Here is an 18,694-nt window from a genome sequence, read left to right as displayed (position 1 = left end):
GCCATAAGTTTATTAGTTTATCTTGTCTCTTTGAAATTCTCTAAGATCATAGAAACTCTCAAGAAGCATGGTGATTTTCATGTTATGTGTTGTTACTTTGTTATATGCCTTGACATTTTGTAAAATGCTGCTATATACAATTTGAATGGTATTGGCATGGTTTTGAATGGTTTAGCCTGTCCTTTTTTATTTGGGGGAGGGGGTGTTCATATGCAATTTATTGCTGTAATATTTGCAATTTTTCAGGAGCTAGTCCTGTATTCTTCCCTTATATGTATAACAATCTTATTCTCTCATTCTATCTCTCCAGATAAATGATGTCCATAGTTTCGAGCTCAATGGGCTTTCTTCACAATTTGCTGAACTGTTACACCTGCCTTTTATAATCTTACACGAGAAAATATTTTTATAAACCATGATATTATTCATATAACTTGAATTTGGTATCTTCTTTGTTCCAGCCTCTGTTGATGCAGTTTTGTCTATTTTACAAAGGTTATGTTGTTAAGGGGACAGTCCTTGTTAATCGAACGCTATAAAGATATATTTTTTTATTACATACAATGTTCAGGTTGGAGTTCACTTAAGAGTTTTGAGCTAGTTTAGGCACATAGATTCATCCAGTTAATTAAATAATTTTGCAAAGAATGACTTTCCTAAGTGTATGTCGATGTCTGATGTTACCTGGGTAGTCTCCCTCAGTCTTGATGCTTATTTTCTTTTATATACCCTCAATTTGATGCATTAACCATGTTGGTAGAGTTCACTTGGTGACTGTCTGAAATAACCCTTTTTTTAATTTTGGATTTTGTTTATGTATATATTTATTTCCCATGCAAAATTCTATCGTAATATCAAGTGCTCAGTGTGAACTGTTGCTATCCCATACAGAACAGTCAAATTTGCAAAGCAGACAAAGACAAAATCGACAAAATCGTCAAAATTTGAAGGTTGACCATTGTATCAATTAACTAACTAGCTTTTTTTTAGTTATAGAGTATTATTTAGTGTGAATTGTGAGAATTTGTAATTTACAAGTACATCAATTCAATATAATTTACAAGATGTCGCTTAAAGTTGGTCCTATATTGGTGAGATTGATAGTTATTAACAATTAATGGTCTTTACATTAAAAAAATATATAAAAATGTAGTGTACGGGTGGTGGCAGTAGATGAATCTGCTACTGCTACCACTTTTTAAAAAAAATAATTAAAACACTATTCGTAACTGGCGTTAGGCTATGCCAGTTACAAATAATACTTTATTTGTTACTGGCATAACTTAACGTCAGTTACAAATAGTATGCTTTTTAACTTGAAAAATAGCCTATTTGTAACTGGCGTTAGGTTAGGCCAGTTACAAATAGTACATTATTTGTAACTAACATTGGCCAGTTACAAATAATTTTCACTAGTTGTAACGGTGGCATTCGCAACCAACAATGCCAGTTACAAAAAGTCAATTTCGCCAGTTACAAATAGCATTTTTTCTACTAGTGTAGGTACTATATGAATATGATTCATGTTTTTCCGCTGCGTAGTACCTATAATTCCCTACACAAATGTCACTCTCTCATTGGCTTATCTTAAGTATAAAATATATCTATATAATTACTGTTTACATATTCAAGCATAGTCATTTTTGTTAAACTTCAAACAATAAAAGCAAGTTTCTATACATGTATAAGATTTTCATGATTTCCTAACATAAATATTGATTTAATTTTTTTATAATAAATATATACTTTCCAATACTACAAATAATCCATAAAGTCTTTCCAATCTTTATTTATAGTCAAGTTAAAGAATAATATTGTAACTAATTTGAAGCAATATTAAAGTGGCATAATTAAGGAAACAAATATTTCATATTTTGAAAGGCTAATATTATTAAATTTTTTTGATGAAAATTAAATAAAATCGATAGAATTTAGTTTGACGTCAATTATGAAATCAATACAAACATTTAAAAAAAAAATCAAATGTACAATAAAATATTGTGCACCTATTATAAAAGCTACCCTATAATGAATGAAAGTTATTTATGCTTTATTGATAAAAGTTACCCAAAATAGTCTACAAGTTATCCTAAATTCAATTCAAGCAATCGGTTGAATATAAAAGTTTTTGATAAAGATACAAAATAGTTTAAAAATTACTTTTATCTTTTGTTGTACTCCTTGACAAATACTGAATGCTGAGCCGAAATGCTGTCTTGGAAAAAAAAATACATAATCTTGAACAAAAATTTAATTTTAATCAGCCTTTCATTTTCTATACAATGTCTTTTACAATGACCTTTTGTTTTTCTTGCATTAAAAAAAAAAAAAAAAAAAAAAAAAAAAAAAAAAAAAAAAAAAAAAACTGAACCAATAGTCAATCTAAAGAAGAAGAATAAAAGTTAAATTGAATTAGACATTTGACAGAAAAAAGGATAGATATAAAATGTATAATAACTATTACTCGTGTTTTAAATTGGAATATTCGTATTAACAATGCTATTACTTATGAATTTTTTTTTAGAAAAACTAACATTTTGATTTAAAAATCGTGCATTGCTCATGTACTATACTAGATATACAACAATCATGTGCAATAATTTATGTTGTTTTATACATAATAATACTTTTAACTATAATAGTATGTGTATATAATATAATATTTTTTATAATATAAAAAAGTATATGTATATAATATAATATTTTATAACACGTGTCCTCCATACCAAGTGTTTGGTTGTTGGTGTAGTGGTGATTGAGACTACACTTGGTAGGGAGGACCTGTGTTCGCTCCCCTGCAACAACAATCGGAAGGGGAGTGAAACCTAATAGCCTAGAACAGATCCTCAAATCTGGATTAGCCCAAAGGGTGAACCGGATAGAACACCCAAAACTCAATGCATATATGACGGGAATTAACTTATCCTTTATCTATCTTATACAAAACTCCAAAGTCTAAATTTTTTTTTCAAAATATAATAATAACATTTGTAAATTTTTGTTAATATGAAAGATATAAACCTATCAAAATGTATATATAGTTAAATTGTTTAATAACTTATATCGAATGCGTAGTTTTATTAAAATTATTTGCATGTAATCATTAATTGTGTTGGATGTTGTGTAGCTATGCAATGTCCAAAACTTTAGTTGAGCGACTTTGATTTAGTGATTGTACGGTAAAAAGATATTGACTTCGATCTTGAAACCTAATAGTCTAATAAATTCTAAATAGAAAAATTAAAACAAAAGGAAATGAAAATAGTAAATGGCTTTAAATATTGAAATAAACATAACCTTTTAAATCAATTTAGCGAATTCAAGAGACAGTTTTAAGGCTTTTAAAATTAAATTGGGGGGAAATATATGTAAAAAAAAAAACATTTTTAGATATATAAATGTCCATGCACTATTATAAGAGTTTTGTTAACCATTTTATAATTAAGGTAGGGATAAATCTTAGTAACATATACTCCGTATATTTTATTTATATAAAATTATCAGTATCCATACCTATATACGTACGAAGTATTTGTGTTGTATACTATATTTAATCAGTTGTTGGTTATATATATGACTATTATATAATATATAGTTTTTGGCACAATGCTTAACATAGGAAAATATATGTTTTGGTAGGTCAAATATAAGGTTATTATTGTGTCTATAGATTTAATGAGTGCGACGGGTAAATAAAACATGTATATATTAGATTGATTGTAGCTATTGATGCGGATGGTATGATAAGAAAATTTTAGTTTTTTCTCAACGGAAGATATAAATAAATTAGTCCACTTCTTATATAGCTATGTGGAGTATTATTCAATTATTTTCAATTAATAAAATAACATTATAAAAAATTAAAAGAAATTCAAATAACATAAAATACTATTCAAATAACGTTCCTTTAATTTTTTTTTATTGACCATTAGTAACCAAGTCCTTTAATAGTAAATGAATTACCTTTGTTTTTATTTTTATTTTTCCTACGGGTTTAATAATTTGATTTATAAACCGTGCATCGCACGGGCACTATGCTAGTTTAAATTTTAAATTTCAAGTAGTATTGTTCTATCAACACTACCGCAAATTTATACAACGATAAGGGTTTTAAAGTATTGTTCATCTTTTTCATGCCTATTAATTGTATACTCTCTGTTAATGTCAGCTAATTAGAATATTTTTGAGTTTAATGTGTATAATAAATCAAATTTACGCATATTATGTGATATATAATGGTAGACAATGAATATGTTCTCATTTTTTTTTTTGCCTAATTTTTTTTTAAAAATGCTGCTTGCACCTCTGAACAAAGCATAGCCTCCAGAGAATTGTTGCAAATATATTATGTTGAATATTATTTTTCAAATTAATGGGATATCTTTTTTTTTTTGGTGCAAAACAGGGGAGAACCCCTAACAAAAGAAAAACACACTAACAGAAATTAAAACAAAGATAAGAAAACAAACAAAACAGAAAATAAAAACACACCCTACGAAAAACAACCTAGCTACCCTCTCATCATTGGATATCTTAAACTATGGCATTAGAATCCCCCCCCCCCCCCCCCCAAAAAAAAAATAAAATAAAAATTCTTTAAAAAAAAAACCCCATAAAGTTAACCAAACTAGTTCAAAGGAAAATAAGAAATAAATAATTTCTTTCTAAGTTAATAAGTTAGTTAATTTTGGAATTAATATTGATACGTAGCCGTTTTGGTAAATAGTTTTGTAAAAGTAGTCATTTTAGTAAAAGATCCTAGAGAAGTAGAGATTGTACTCTAAAAAAGGAAAATGAGAAAAATAAATCAAAATTACGCGAATTATCAAATAAAACTTTAATTAGGTAAGAGATCGAGATCTCTTTTAGGATGGAAAACAGTACAAACATATAGAAAAATACATAATAAGCAAGTGTTACAAACCTGAAATACATGACATATAATTAATCCATCATCAATGCATAACAATGCATTAAATATATTATTCTAATTATTCATTGTAAGCAGAAACATTTGGGATTGGTTCAAATTCATCATCGAATAACTTCTTGGACGCTAGTTTATCATGGTGCACTAAGTCGTTGCAATCTGCCTTTTGTGATTTCATTTCCTTTGAATTCATCACATTATCATCATGGTAAGCTGAGATATTAGGAATTGGATCGAAGTCTTTGATAAAACCTGTAATTATCGTGTCTTTCTTTTCATGACCTTCGTAAGACCTCTGATTTATAAAGTCTTTGAGAGCTTCAGGCATCGGCTGCCCCTTCATCATGTCTCCCCAATATGTTTGCGGGTCTTTTCTCCCTTCACTCAAGCTCGTGAGCTGTACATTTGTAAATTGACATTATTAATACATACTTTGGGCATGTTCTCCTCAATTCACTACTTCATTTCATTTCAGTTTAGTTTTTAATTTCTTTCTCTCATAAACAATTCAGTTCAGTTCAGCTGAGCTCAATAAATGAGAATAAACCCTTCGTACTAAGTACATTCTAATTAGAACTAGAATAATTTGAAGGAACAAATTTAAAGGCAATTAACTTGAATAACAATGTTTGAATAACCTCGTACACACTAATAAACAAGTACGTGTTTATGTAGCAATATAAAAAGTGCATGAATAAGCTTAATTAGGGTGCATCTTACAATAAGACCCAATTTGACGTTATCTTTCTTATAAATCGAAAATAATTTAAAATATTCTCCCCTATTAACACAAAGCACATGGAGTATACCAATAACTTGTAAAACATAGTTGTAGCCAAAAAAAAAAAAAAAAAAAAAAAAAAAAAAAAAAAAATCGAGTCTACCTAGTATTTGGTTATTATTAGCATTCTCTTTTATCTATTGTTCAAATATCAAAAATATATTAACCGCTAATGTATGATCAAGAATATTTGGATTAAAAAGTATGCATTGACAAATATGCCTAAATAAAATGTGTAATATGATATGAAATGGAGGAAGTATAATTAAGTGTAGTGTTACTAATACTCGTAATGTTATACTATGCATTAACAATGAGATTATGAGAAAGCAAAAGATAACATAAAACTAGGGAAAAAAAATTATTTTAACTATATACACTACATTCCATACTTTATTAATTAGTCGATTCTATGTACTGGAGATGTATATTCTATATTTCAAGCCTTTTTAATTTAATTGTTATGTCTATTAAAAAAATAATAATAATAGTTGTGTAGTGCTTACCAAGATAAGCGAAAGAAGAGCAATGTAGAGGATTTTGATGTAAGATTCCATATCTATCTGCAAATCACTACTAGTAGTAATCTTTTAGTATGATATATATGAAGTATTATTGAATTGTTGTGTGGAATTAAAATGTTATTTTCTTTTATCCTATTTATAGAATTTTAGGGCAAGCAAACGACAATCAATAAATCAATTATTTGATGTAAGAACAGATAATAGTAGAATTCACATTATTCATGCCAGGATATATTAATAAAATAATGTATGAGAATTTGTAACATAAAAGCAGAGTAGTTGTTATATAATAATAAAAAAATAAAAATCTTATTTGGTAAATATTTTTAGTGGCAGACCATGAATATAAAAATTATCAAGTGGATTACCTATTTTCCCAATATACTTGCTGCTATTTTACCAATGTTATTATAAAAATTATTATTAATGCACACATCTTCTCCTTTTCTAAAAAGACAATAATAAGGTGTACTGTGCATTTGTGCTACATCATTTATGCATGGTGTGACCTGTGAGCAATCTTTTAAAATCAAATTTAGTGGCAAAAACAAAATGTCAATAATAAACCAGTGACAATTAACAAATAAAATCTTTTCATACGTATAAGTATACGATTTTTGTAACTGAATTTTTAATTACGGAATATCTTAACTTATCGGTTATTTGAACTTATATTATGATTTTATCTCAATTTATATCATCTCACCTTAAATTAACTTATTTTTAACTTGTAAATTAAACGTGAGATGTTAATGCTTATTTGAATTTATTCATTTTCTATATACAACATCATGAAAATCTGGGATAACAATGTCTAATCAAGTTTAACAAACTAGATAAGTTCGTTGAGTGGAGAGGACCAAATTGTTAATTATGTCTTTGATTTAAGAATGCCTAACTTATATTTATAGCTGTAGATGGAACACGGAAGAAATGACCAGAAGATTCTAAAAATTCCTCCATTATTTTATTGTATTCATAATATTCTAAAATAATCACGAGCCTATAATTCTAGTAACTTCCAATCTCAGCAATACCAACCATGCTACATGTATCCGGAATATTATACTTTGTTGAACATGAACAGATGTTCCACCGGATAATAGGCTAAAATTTGGGCCACACCCAACTGATAATTTCTTCAAACGTTAAGGATTACATTAAAGTTTGTGCGATCATACATTGAAGTTCATTTATTAAATAAAGTTTTTAAAGTTCATTATTACATTAGAGTTTGTGGATAATTTTGGGTGATTAAAGTTCTCTTAACCCGTTTAAAAAAAAAAAAAAAAAAAAAAAAGTTTCTCTTTGGTAATAGACTCATAAAACTATTCATACAAAATGACAACTTTTTCTTTAATCTTCATATATAGTTCTCCCTCGTTATATAGTTCATTTATAGAGATGAACAGATGATCTCAGAACACATATATTAAAAGATTTTATTATCGATACATCAGAAAATTGCACTCATATATTTATTTCAACACTCCCTTGAATATACATATAACTATTACACGAGTATTCTCACAAAAAGAAAATGTGAAAATAAAATCTGAATTGCGCAAATTATTATAAACCGAGTAAAACCTTTAGGTCACGTACATAACGAGACCTCTTTTAGGATGGCACACAAACATAAGGAAAATACACAAGCAAGTGTTACAAACCTGTAATAATACATATATAGAATCCAATGCATTTCTTTTTTCTTTTGTCTAATTAGTCATTGTAAGCAGAAATATTAGGGATTGGTTCAAATTCGTCGTCAAATTTCTTTGATGCTAGTTTATCATGATGTTCTTCCTTGCAACCTGCCTTCTTTGATTTCAATTCTTTTGAATTCACATTATCATCATGGTAAACTGAAATATTAGGAATTGGATCAAAGTCTTTGATGAATTCTTTGATTGTTTCTCTCTTTTCATAAGGTCTTTGATTTATGAAATCTTCTAGAGCTTCAGGCATCGGTTGATCCTTCATCATGTCTCCCCAATATGTTTTCGGGTCTTTCCTCCCATCACTTGGGCTCGCGAGCTGTACATTTATAAATTGACATTAATAATAATACTCATACTCCGTATGTTTCGGGAAACTAGAATAATTTGAATAATGGACAATTTAAAGGTAACTTGATTTTTACTTATCTGAACTTATTAACCCTTATTAGTTTTTATTTTAGTTATAAATTAAACTTGGGTAGCCCTGGTTAACCCTTATCACAACTTATCGGAACTTATTTTTCCTGAACTTATCTTATCTCAACTTATTAACACTTATATGAACTTATCAACCTTGAAATAAGAAGAAATTAGGTGAACAGAACATGGCCAAATTGTTAAAAAATTAAGGTTGTTATTAGAATAAACAAAATATTATAGTATAGCAATGACATTCGGCCATTTGTTGTTCATCATTTTTCACAAATAAAAGCTTATGGACTTTTTAAAAAGTGGTATAGACGACAATGTTAAGGAATGATACAATTGAATACAAACCCTTAAGTAAAAAATGAATGAAGCACTTCACATAGGTAAATATATAAACTACATGTACAGTACATGCATGAATAATCGTAGGGTACATCTTATAAACACCCTTTAAACTTTCACACTAAATTAAAATTAGGTAGATGTAATTCAAATTAAACCATGCATCACTCTGTAAGTACTAAACTAAGCTTGTAATTAAAGAATTAAAAAAAAAAAAAAATCACTCCCTAAATTGTAATATATTATCATCAATGAGAATATTCAATGTGTAATAGGTTGTAGTTGTACACTGAAAGTTTTAAAATTATAAACCATTCCCTTTTAAATTATATTAATGATAGTAGCAGAGGTCGCCCTAGTTACTCAATATGAGAAAAAAAAAAAAGGTTTGTTTTTCAAAGAGCTATAAGTGTAATATTATAGTAATTAAAAGGTTTCACCCCTAAATAACCACTTCAAGTAACGGTTTAGGGTAATGCGCTATTTATATAGCGGTTTAAGCTAAAGGTAAAACCGCTAATTGTTAAGTTAATTGAGAAACTTGGAATTTCTCAGGATAATATGTGATCATGAATATGTGCTCCATAATATTTTTTTTTAAGCACTCTCTTTTATCATACTATGCTACTACGTAGATTAGCTTATATAAATACATGCATAAAACATATTTTTGTATTTAATTACTCGTACAGGCACAGATTCATAAGAAATAGTATGATGATTAACAAGATAGAATAATTATTATGCAATACTGAGAGGCAATATAGCAATATAGCATATTACCAAGTTAAGAGAAAGAAGAACAATGAAGAGGATTTTGATGTAAGATTCCATATTTGCAAATCTCTGATCTTTTAAATTTATTTTCTTTTTATTTTTATTTTTTTGACAGAAACTAATCTTAGGATGAGATACTGTTGAATGTTGATGGTTTGCTGTGTGGAATAAAAGTGTTATTCCCTTTCCCCCTATTTAAACAACGTTAGGGCGATCAAATGACAAACATAAATTAATGGAAATTAATTACATAATGTAATAACAACAAATATTAGGAGAATTCACATGATTCATGCCAAAATCGATTAATAATAATATAAAGTACAAGAATTGTATAATTAGTAATTTTATAATACATAATTATCTCATGATTAATTTTTGGTAGGACCATAAAATATACGGAGTGAAATTATCAATGCAAGTGGAGTACCTGATTTCCATGGACCTATGCTTTTTGCACTTACTTTTAATAAAAATTAAATTCTTTTTAATCGAATAGCCAATGAATGATGCACAGAGTTTTGAAGTTTTCTTATACAAAAACAAAATGCCAATTATATAACTCTATATTATTTCTGCATGGGGTGACCAATCTTTATAAATCAAATTCACTCCTTTCAAAAAAAACAAAACATCAATAATAATACTCCAGCTAATGACAAATCTTTCACATATGCAATTCTGTAAATAAGTTACCTAAAATGTTGATTGTCTTGATTCATATGTAACCTACTACCACTTTTAATATAGTAGATTCTTTGGATCCTCTTTAATGGTTTATGTATATATATTGTATATTCGATCCGTTTGTTTAACGTGTGCATATATATGCTAATAAGCAAACGTTAAAGTAATATACGTAGTCTATCAACAACTTTCCTGGCCGGTCAAATTTTAAAGAAAAATCCTATAAAAAAAATGGAGTAAATAGAGGCATAATGATGATGAAACTAATTAAAGGGAAATTTATAGGATTCATCAATTGAATTTAATTAATTTTGAATAAGTTCTCATTATACAGCATTTGTTATAGAAATAATAATCTTATAGATGAGCAACCTTGTATGTCTTATTGCGTGTCATCAATATTAGAAAATTTTAATTAAACCTCTTATAATTTGTCACAATGGTGTAATGCTGGTTTATCAAGAATACGCAAGAAAAGCATACTGTGCGTGAATTGTTGATTAATCGCCATAGATGGCTTAGAACCAATAGTTCATTATCAAATGGATCGATCTTTCCGTTCTAATACTCTATCCGAGAGTTATCAGTATTTACCTCTACCTTTAGGCATTAAGATAACAATGTAAATCAAACAAGATTTATTCTTCTATATTGAAATTCAATTTTATGTCTAGGTAAAGGATCTATGTCAATTACCACTCCAAATTAAAAATTTTAAGCTATGTGCCTATGTCTAGTCTAGCTGTCTAGGTTAAGGTTTTCAAAACGCCTGACCATACTCGTGACTAGCTTAGTGACCTCCGATTGTATTGAACTATGTTCATTAATTAATGTTATTAAGAGATTACATACCTAGAGCACTTTTTTTTTTTTTTTTTTTTTTTTGAAAACACATACCTAGAGCACTTGGTTAAAAGATTTCCTCCAAAAGTTAAAGAGCCTTTTAACCACATACCTAGACTCCTAGAGCATGCACTTGGTTAAAAGGCTCTTTAACTTTTGGAGGAAATCTTTCCGTGATCTTGACAAAGGACAAAATACAATTATAAACCATATATGTTGATGAATTCTTGGGGTAAAGCCACAATTGCAAGTTTGCCCGCAAAATTATTGACTCTAGATAGTGCAAATAAAAGGTCGAAATTTTGCACCTATTATGAAACGAAAATATTTTTTGAAAGATTGATGTGGTCACATGTGGGGTCGAGTAATATTGTCTAATGTCATTCAAATTAAATAATATGTAATGTATTATACTAGCTTCATCATGCATTATTGCATTACATCCAAACTACTGTAATAATTTAGCCTTATACTGCTCTCATCAGTCATTACACATTCACACCAACACATTTTTCAAGCTAAGATGCATTATTCTCAATTTACTCGGTGGAGTTTGGCTCTACATTTTCTTCTACTAATGGTTAATCATCTTCTTAATTACCCTCTACTACATATAATTTGTCTTCAACTTAACCTATACTATGAATTAACTTGATTTTAATTTCTTTGGCAGACTTGTTATGCTGCAATTGAAGAAAACGTTGTTGCGAGCAATCGAAACGATGAAGGAAGCCATGAACATCATCATCAAGGCCATTCAACAACACCACACATGGATCATTCAGTACAAGTATTTTTCACCCCTAAAGACCTTAAACTAGGAAATATAATACCTATCTTCTTTAGAGGCCGAAACCCTTCTTCGAGTTCTCCTCATTTTCTTCCTAGGGAAGAAGCCGAGTTAATACCTTTCTCGCCATCTAAACTCCCTTATCTTCTTAAACTTTTCGGCTTTTCTCAAGCTTCGTCTCAAGCTAAAGCCATGGAAGATACTCTAAGACAATGCATCATAGTAAAACCTATCCTAGGAGAGACTAAATTTTGTGCAACTTCCTTAGAGTCTATGCTTGATTTTGTGCATAAGATTTTCGGACCAACAACAAAATTTAAGGCCTTGACCACCCAAAACTTTGCGAAATCTGGTAGTATTTTACAAAATTATACCATAGTAGATGAACCTATAGAAATACAAGCTCCGAAAACAGTTGCTTGTCACACCATGCCTTTCCCATATGTTGTGTACTATTGCCACCACCAAGAAAGCGAAAGCAAAGTGTTTCAAGTTTCATTGAAAGGTGAAGAAAAGGGAAGTGATAATATTGTACAAGCTGTTGCTGTTTGTCATATGGATACATCCCAATGGAGTCCTAACCACTTCTCGTTTCGAGTTCTAGGAATCAAGCCTGGTTCATCGCCAATTTGCCATTTCTTTCCTGCTGATAATCTTGTTTGGGTGCCAATAATATCTAATTTTGAGGGTTTAAGAGGAAGTGTTTCAAGTATGTAAAAATTTGATTAGCTTGTATGCTATTCTATTAACGGAGTAATAATAATTGTTGGGGAATTTATAGTACGTTTCCAATTGATTAGTATAGAAATCTGTGTAATATCAGTTGATGAATTGAATGTTTTGTTATTGATTTAAAAAGCTCATTTGGTTAGAGCTTTTCTTCCGATTGTAGGAGATCATGGGATCGATTCTCACCCAGTCCCTGTGGGTTGTGGCTCTCTAAACACTATAAAAAAAAAAAAAAAATTAAAAAAAAAAAAAAACACACTTCCTATACATAGAAAATTAGAAAGAAATTATTTAATTTCTTTTTTATATTCTCGATCTATCAGTAATAATTAAATTAAAGTTGTGATATACACTGCTGTTATTGCCTGTTAATGTTCATTTAATTTATCATTTTATGGCTTTGTGGGACTTGGGACTTGGGACTTGGGAGTGTGATATTGTGAGTTGTGACGTTGGGTAGAGGAGCTATATAATCTGAAGGCCCCTGCATCATATTGACACCGATGATCCAATTACTGCCGGCCTGCCGCGCCACTGCCTGGTGGCTGGCAGCCTCACATCGCGGCCGAACCGTGTTGTCGTGCGGAGTAGGGGTGAAGCCAGGTTGGTCGGGCCGTGCCTCCACGGCTCAAGATTTATTTATTTTAATTGGTCCTAAACTCCTATGTAAAAAAGGTTAAAAGATTTAAAATACTTAACTACCTTCTTGTGTTGTGTATTCACTTGCCTTAATAACTTTGCTCCTAGTTATAAGACTCATAAACCAAATCTTATTCCCAATTCCAATAAACAATTTTTTTTTTTTTTTTTTTTTGAGAAAACATCGGAGCCAAATTATATTAATACTAAAGTGTCAATCAAAACATATGAGGCAATCTCACAAGGAAAATGATTGACCCAAACATTTTCGCCTTCAAACGGAATTAACTTGGCTAGGTGATGGGCAACCGCGCGTATTGTCATCCCTTTTAACATGAGACCAAGATACATAATTAAAAGAAAGAAAAAGAGAAAAAATTTCCTCCAGAACTGCAAAACTCTGTCAAGTGAATTATGGTTACATTAATTCTAAGGCAAATGCTAACGAACGTCCCGGTGCATTGGATAAGCTAGTTAAAAGCAAAAAGATCAAACTAAAATTACCGATCGACGCGTGATTTTGTCATGCTTTCCCAAATTAATGTCACTTTAGGTAAGATTTTAAATGCTTATCCTTCGTTATCAAGATCCTAATTCTAATGACACCCAATAAATTGAGCACGCAACAATTGGATTACAATTGAAATTTAAAAACTTTGTGCAAAAATTAATATATACGGAGTACATACTATTCAATTCATTCATTAATTCAAGAGATCATTTAGGTAAATAACCTAACACATTTTGAATAGGTTAGAAATTTATTGATTATAACTTTTTTTTTTTTGAAATTAAAAGATTGTTTTATATATATATATATATATATATATATATAAAGATTATTAATTATAACTTAATATTTGATTTTTGCTCCAAATACTCTTATGCTCCACACAAAAAAAAAGTACTCCATAAGACATAACCATTTTTTTTTTTCCTAGAAGACACCTAAGACATAACATACAAATTGAAATGTCATTTACTATTTAATTAGGTTCAAGAATTTTTTTTTCCAAAAAATCATTTACCTTAATATTTAATTTTTGTCAAATAGCACAATAATCCATAAAAATAAATGTAAGGTCCTGTTCTCTTACGTTAAAATTCAGTTCACTTCAGTTCAGGTCAGCTCAGTTCAGTTCAGCTCCTAATTTTCTCTTATAAAATATTTATTTCAGTTCAGTTCAATTCAGTTCAGCTCAGTTTAGCTGAGTTCAGTTAATGAGAACAGGCCTAAATACTGCTTTATACTCGTAATTTATACAAGTATCACAGCAGGCACAGTTATCATGTATTCATATGTGTCACAATATCACGAATAACTAAAATTCTAACAAGTTAAAATAGTAGTAAATAGATAAAGACTAAAACCTAACCTTATCATTACATATTTGACTATTGGCTTGATTCTAATGTATTAGCATGAATTTAGGAAATTGAGTAATTTCATTAATTTCGAATTTTGAAGAAGTCTTAACGAGAGAGAATTGACCTTCATTAACTTTTAATTTTGAAGGAGTCTTAAAGAGAGAGAATTGAACTTCATTAATTTTAATTTGAATGAGTCTTAAAGAGAGAGAATCGGAATAATAAACTTACATGCTTTATTTACTACAAGTCTACAACAAATTGATTAAAATTATACTCGTACTCTGTATAAATTTTACTGTTTTGTTTTTGTTTGATTACCAATATTAATAAGTGATTTTGACTTTTTTTAAAGAACAATGATTTTGACTTATATTGATAATCCGCATATTGATAAAAGTCTTATCAGTTTTTATGGATGTTCAATTTTATTTAATTAATTATACAATAATATTATAGCACTTGTATGCAGCAATACATTATTTTGACTTAAAATTATCTTAAATAACTTGAAAATAATTGTTTAAATTAAATATTACTCCGTAATTGTATATAAATGAAACATACAAATAGATTAAGATATCAATTATATCATTTTTGATTTGCTTAATCACAAGGGGGAAAAGTGGAAAACTAATACTCGTAACACTCCTCTTGACGGAAATAGGAAACTTTATTTATTAAGTAGAGCGTTCATTTTTTTTTTCTTTAAATTTAGTAGCACTTGCTTGTTAAATTTTTTTATTAACACTCGTACATTTTGACTTAAAAAAAATCTTCAAAAATGCTAAAAAGTTGCTTAATTGTATAAACATTAAACAAAACCGTGATAAAGATAATAATTAGTACGGAGTACATGATTATCTTTTCTATTTATTTATTTATTCTCACAAGATAATTATTAAAAAGATTCATATATATCATATATTCATATGGTTACAACTTACAATCCCTATGAAAAAAAACTCAAATTTCGAAGAGTCCTGATGGTTCACAGAATATAATACGAAGTATCTTATAAATACCTTTAGGATTCATTAATTGAATTCATTCCTGTCTTTCTTCACAATCTGCATGTAAAAAAAAAGTATTACCTTCACAAAAAATACTACTTGTATTTGTTACAAACATTCATGAAAGGAAATAACCAAAATACCGAAAGAAAAAGGAAGAGCACAGAAGATCAAGTTGTTCTTGATCATCCTTCAAAACACCAACATGTATGTCCTCCTCATCCTCTACACAATGTAGACCGCGAAAGGAATTCTAACCTCGATCTTTCACTCTCTCTCAATTCATCCAACATTACTCCGACCTCTAATCAGGAGGACAATGAATCTAATCAATCCGGTCTTGTTATTCCGGAGGAGTCTAGTGATCAATCCAACCATAATATTCGGGACCAGTCTATTGAACTCGAGGGTGTTGGAGAACCTTCTCTTCCTCCTCCTAAGAGAACACAACGTGCTCGTCGTAACTCTAACCCTCAACAACCCCGACCTGAAAAACAAAGGGTTGTCAAGAGTGAGATAATTGAACCCCCGTACCGTTGGGCAAGAGACCGTCGAGTCACAGTTCATACATTACAATATTTGTTAGAAAACGAAATCAAAACCATCTCAGGCGAAGTGCAATGCAAAAAATGTAATGCAAGTTTTGAAGTAGAATATGACCTCAATGAAAAGTTTCTAGAGGTTTCCAATATTGTAATAGAAAAACAAGACGAGTGGCACGACCGTGCACCCGTCCAATGGACTAATCATTGGAAAAATTACCCGACCTGCCAACATTGTGGAGCAAAAGAAAGTTGCAAGCCTGTTTTAGCCGAGAAAAAGAGATCTATCAATTGGTTGTTTTTGTTTCTAAGTCAAACAATAGGGTGTTGTTCTTTGGAGCAATTGAAATATTTTTGCAAGCATGTTGGTATTCATCGAACCGGGGCGAAAAATCGGGTATTGTGTTATGCATATGTTGCATTGTGCGATCAACTTGAACCGAATGGTCAGTTCGATGTTCAAAACATTTTATGAATGGGTATGCAATGCTATGCTTCATCAGATCAGTTTTTCGTTTGATGAAAATTATGAATTTGCTTTTGTTTTTTTACAGATGCTTTTTTTTTTTTTTTTTTTTTTTTTGTGTGTGTGTTTGGAGAGCCACAAGGGCGGGGATGAGAATCGATCCCAAGATCTCTTGGAATCGGGAGGGAAGCTCCTCTAACCACTCGATTAGTTCTTGTTTTAGGTTTGTTTTTAATAATGGTAGTTTTTCTGTCCAAAAATAAATAAATAAATAAAATAATGGTTGTTTGAATTGGTTCTAGTTTTTGTATTGAATTATTGATTTGCATTGTACTTATATTTAGTATGGACTTGTATAGTATTTTATCAGTATGATTGTATGATCAATAATAAGTCCTCGTAGTTTTTTGTAAGCTAATAATCCTATGATTGTATGATCATTATTAATATATAGTCATACAACTTCTACTATAATCAAAGTTGAGCACATGATATATTTTTATGGATATATCATACATGTATATCGATAATGAGTGAATATATCAAATCCACCTATTGTTTTATTAATTTATTTAACAAATATTTAACCTAGTTAGGTCACGTCTCTCAATCAATCTCTAAAGTTTCCTATGTTGCAAATTCTATATATGATTTTTCCTGCTAATCGTTTTCTTCCTAAAGTTGCTGACAATTATTAACACCCAAAATTAGTAAGCTTTGAGCTAGCATTGGAATATTTGCTATTCATTAGTTTCTTATAGGGGCCAAAGTACAAAATACACATATCACTTGTTGGTGGCTCTGCCGCTGCCTTCAACCCTAATTACAAACTTCTTCTGTTTCTTTTTAGTTGACACGTTTCTTTAGTCACGTTTGTAAATGCACGACTTCAATCGTTAATATCTTTAATTATCGATAATTAAAAATTATAAAAAGTTGATATATTGAAACCGTAACGAAACTGTGTGAATTTTGATAAAGTCAAAACGTGTCAACTAATAAAAAACGGAGGTAGTATTTTTTTATCTCACTCTACTAATCCAATTAACTAACCCTAATTTAAAGTATGCTAATTGCACCTGGCCCATTTCATCTAAACTACAACTCTTTTTCACTTTACCTTACAAAATCAGCAAAAATAAAGTAAACGAACAGGTGCTATATATGTCTGTTTTTAGAATTGTTAAAACTTCAATTAAAAATTGATCCCACAACTCCATTAAAAGGTTTTAAAACACTCATAAATGTGGTGGAGCTATAGTTTGGGTGGCTGGTGGGAGTTGCCACCCCAAGATAAATAAAAACTCGTGTTAAATATTTTTGGAGGAAAAAGTGTTTGTCAACTTAATACATATCATTCTCAATTTTGAGTAATAAACTCATAAAATAATTGTTCATACGATTTAACAAACATTTTTTTTCATCTAATTAAGGTTATGACTTTATTGTATTATATTTTTAACAACCCAACTTACTTTTGCTACAAGGTTAATTACCAAATGCACATTTATATTAGACTTAGCTTGATCAATAATTGGTCTCACGAACTAATACATGTCCTTTAATGAAAATTTTATTTTGATAAGCACACTTTACTTTCGAGTTCGATTAATCTAGAGGAATCAAATAAACTCAAAGCTAGTAAAAACTTGATTTTGTAACGTGATATTCTATTATTGCTACTAAGACTTTGTTTCTTCACCTTAATTATGTTACTTATAATTAATTCTTGTTCATAAAAACATCAACAATGTGTTTGGATAGATAATTGTGAAGGAAAAGAAGGGCAAGGGAGGGGAAAGGGGTGGGAAAGAAAGGGGAAGGGGTGTAAAAATGACGAGTTTTCTTTTCAAATTTTTCGCAGAGATCAATTTCTTATACTATGTATGTTAATCTATCCATTTTTTTACCTCCAATTACCTTCCTTTAATTCCCATTTATACTCCTTATACTTATACTATGTTCTCGATCCATTACTAAACTGTTTAGAAAAATACTTTATAAAAGAACTTATACCAACCGAAATAATATGATGTAGACAAGATTTAATCTCGATTTGTATTCTATACTCTTATAATTATCCCACTTTCTTACAACGTGTCATAACAAATTA

The 18,694-nt window shown here is 29.5% G+C and overlaps 3 protein-coding genes across 3 annotated transcripts in view; 1 reads left to right on the top strand and 2 right to left on the bottom strand.

Annotated features, from left to right (window-relative positions):
* LOC145558828 (uncharacterized) overlaps positions 1-18,694 on the bottom strand; it is a 159,220-nt gene that overhangs the window by 110,878 nt on the left and 29,648 nt on the right. The window lies entirely within an intron of this gene.
* LOC145557997 (uncharacterized) lies at positions 4,823-6,351 on the bottom strand. Its single transcript, XM_081619154.1, has 2 exons — positions 6,191-6,351; positions 4,823-5,327 (listed from the first exon to the last, which is right to left on the bottom strand). Exons 1-2 carry the CDS (start codon positions 6,266-6,268, stop codon positions 4,992-4,994), a joined length of 414 nt encoding a protein of 137 aa, XP_081475280.1. The 5' UTR covers positions 6,269-6,351; the 3' UTR covers positions 4,823-4,991.
* Positions 11,373-12,682, top strand: LOC145560224 (BURP domain-containing protein BNM2A-like). The gene is made up of 2 exons (XM_081621482.1): positions 11,373-11,614; positions 11,708-12,682. Exons 1-2 carry the CDS (start codon positions 11,558-11,560, stop codon positions 12,539-12,541), a joined length of 891 nt encoding a protein of 296 aa, XP_081477608.1. The 5' UTR covers positions 11,373-11,557; the 3' UTR covers positions 12,542-12,682.

The sequence above is a fragment of the Chenopodium album genome, chromosome 9 (genome assembly GCF_948465745.1).
Source record: "Chenopodium album chromosome 9, dcCheAlbu1.1, whole genome shotgun sequence".
Taxonomy (NCBI): Eukaryota; Viridiplantae; Streptophyta; class Magnoliopsida; order Caryophyllales; family Amaranthaceae; genus Chenopodium; species Chenopodium album.
The sequence above is the reverse complement of the archived record's forward strand: the minus strand, read 5'-3'. Positions and strand labels throughout refer to the sequence as shown.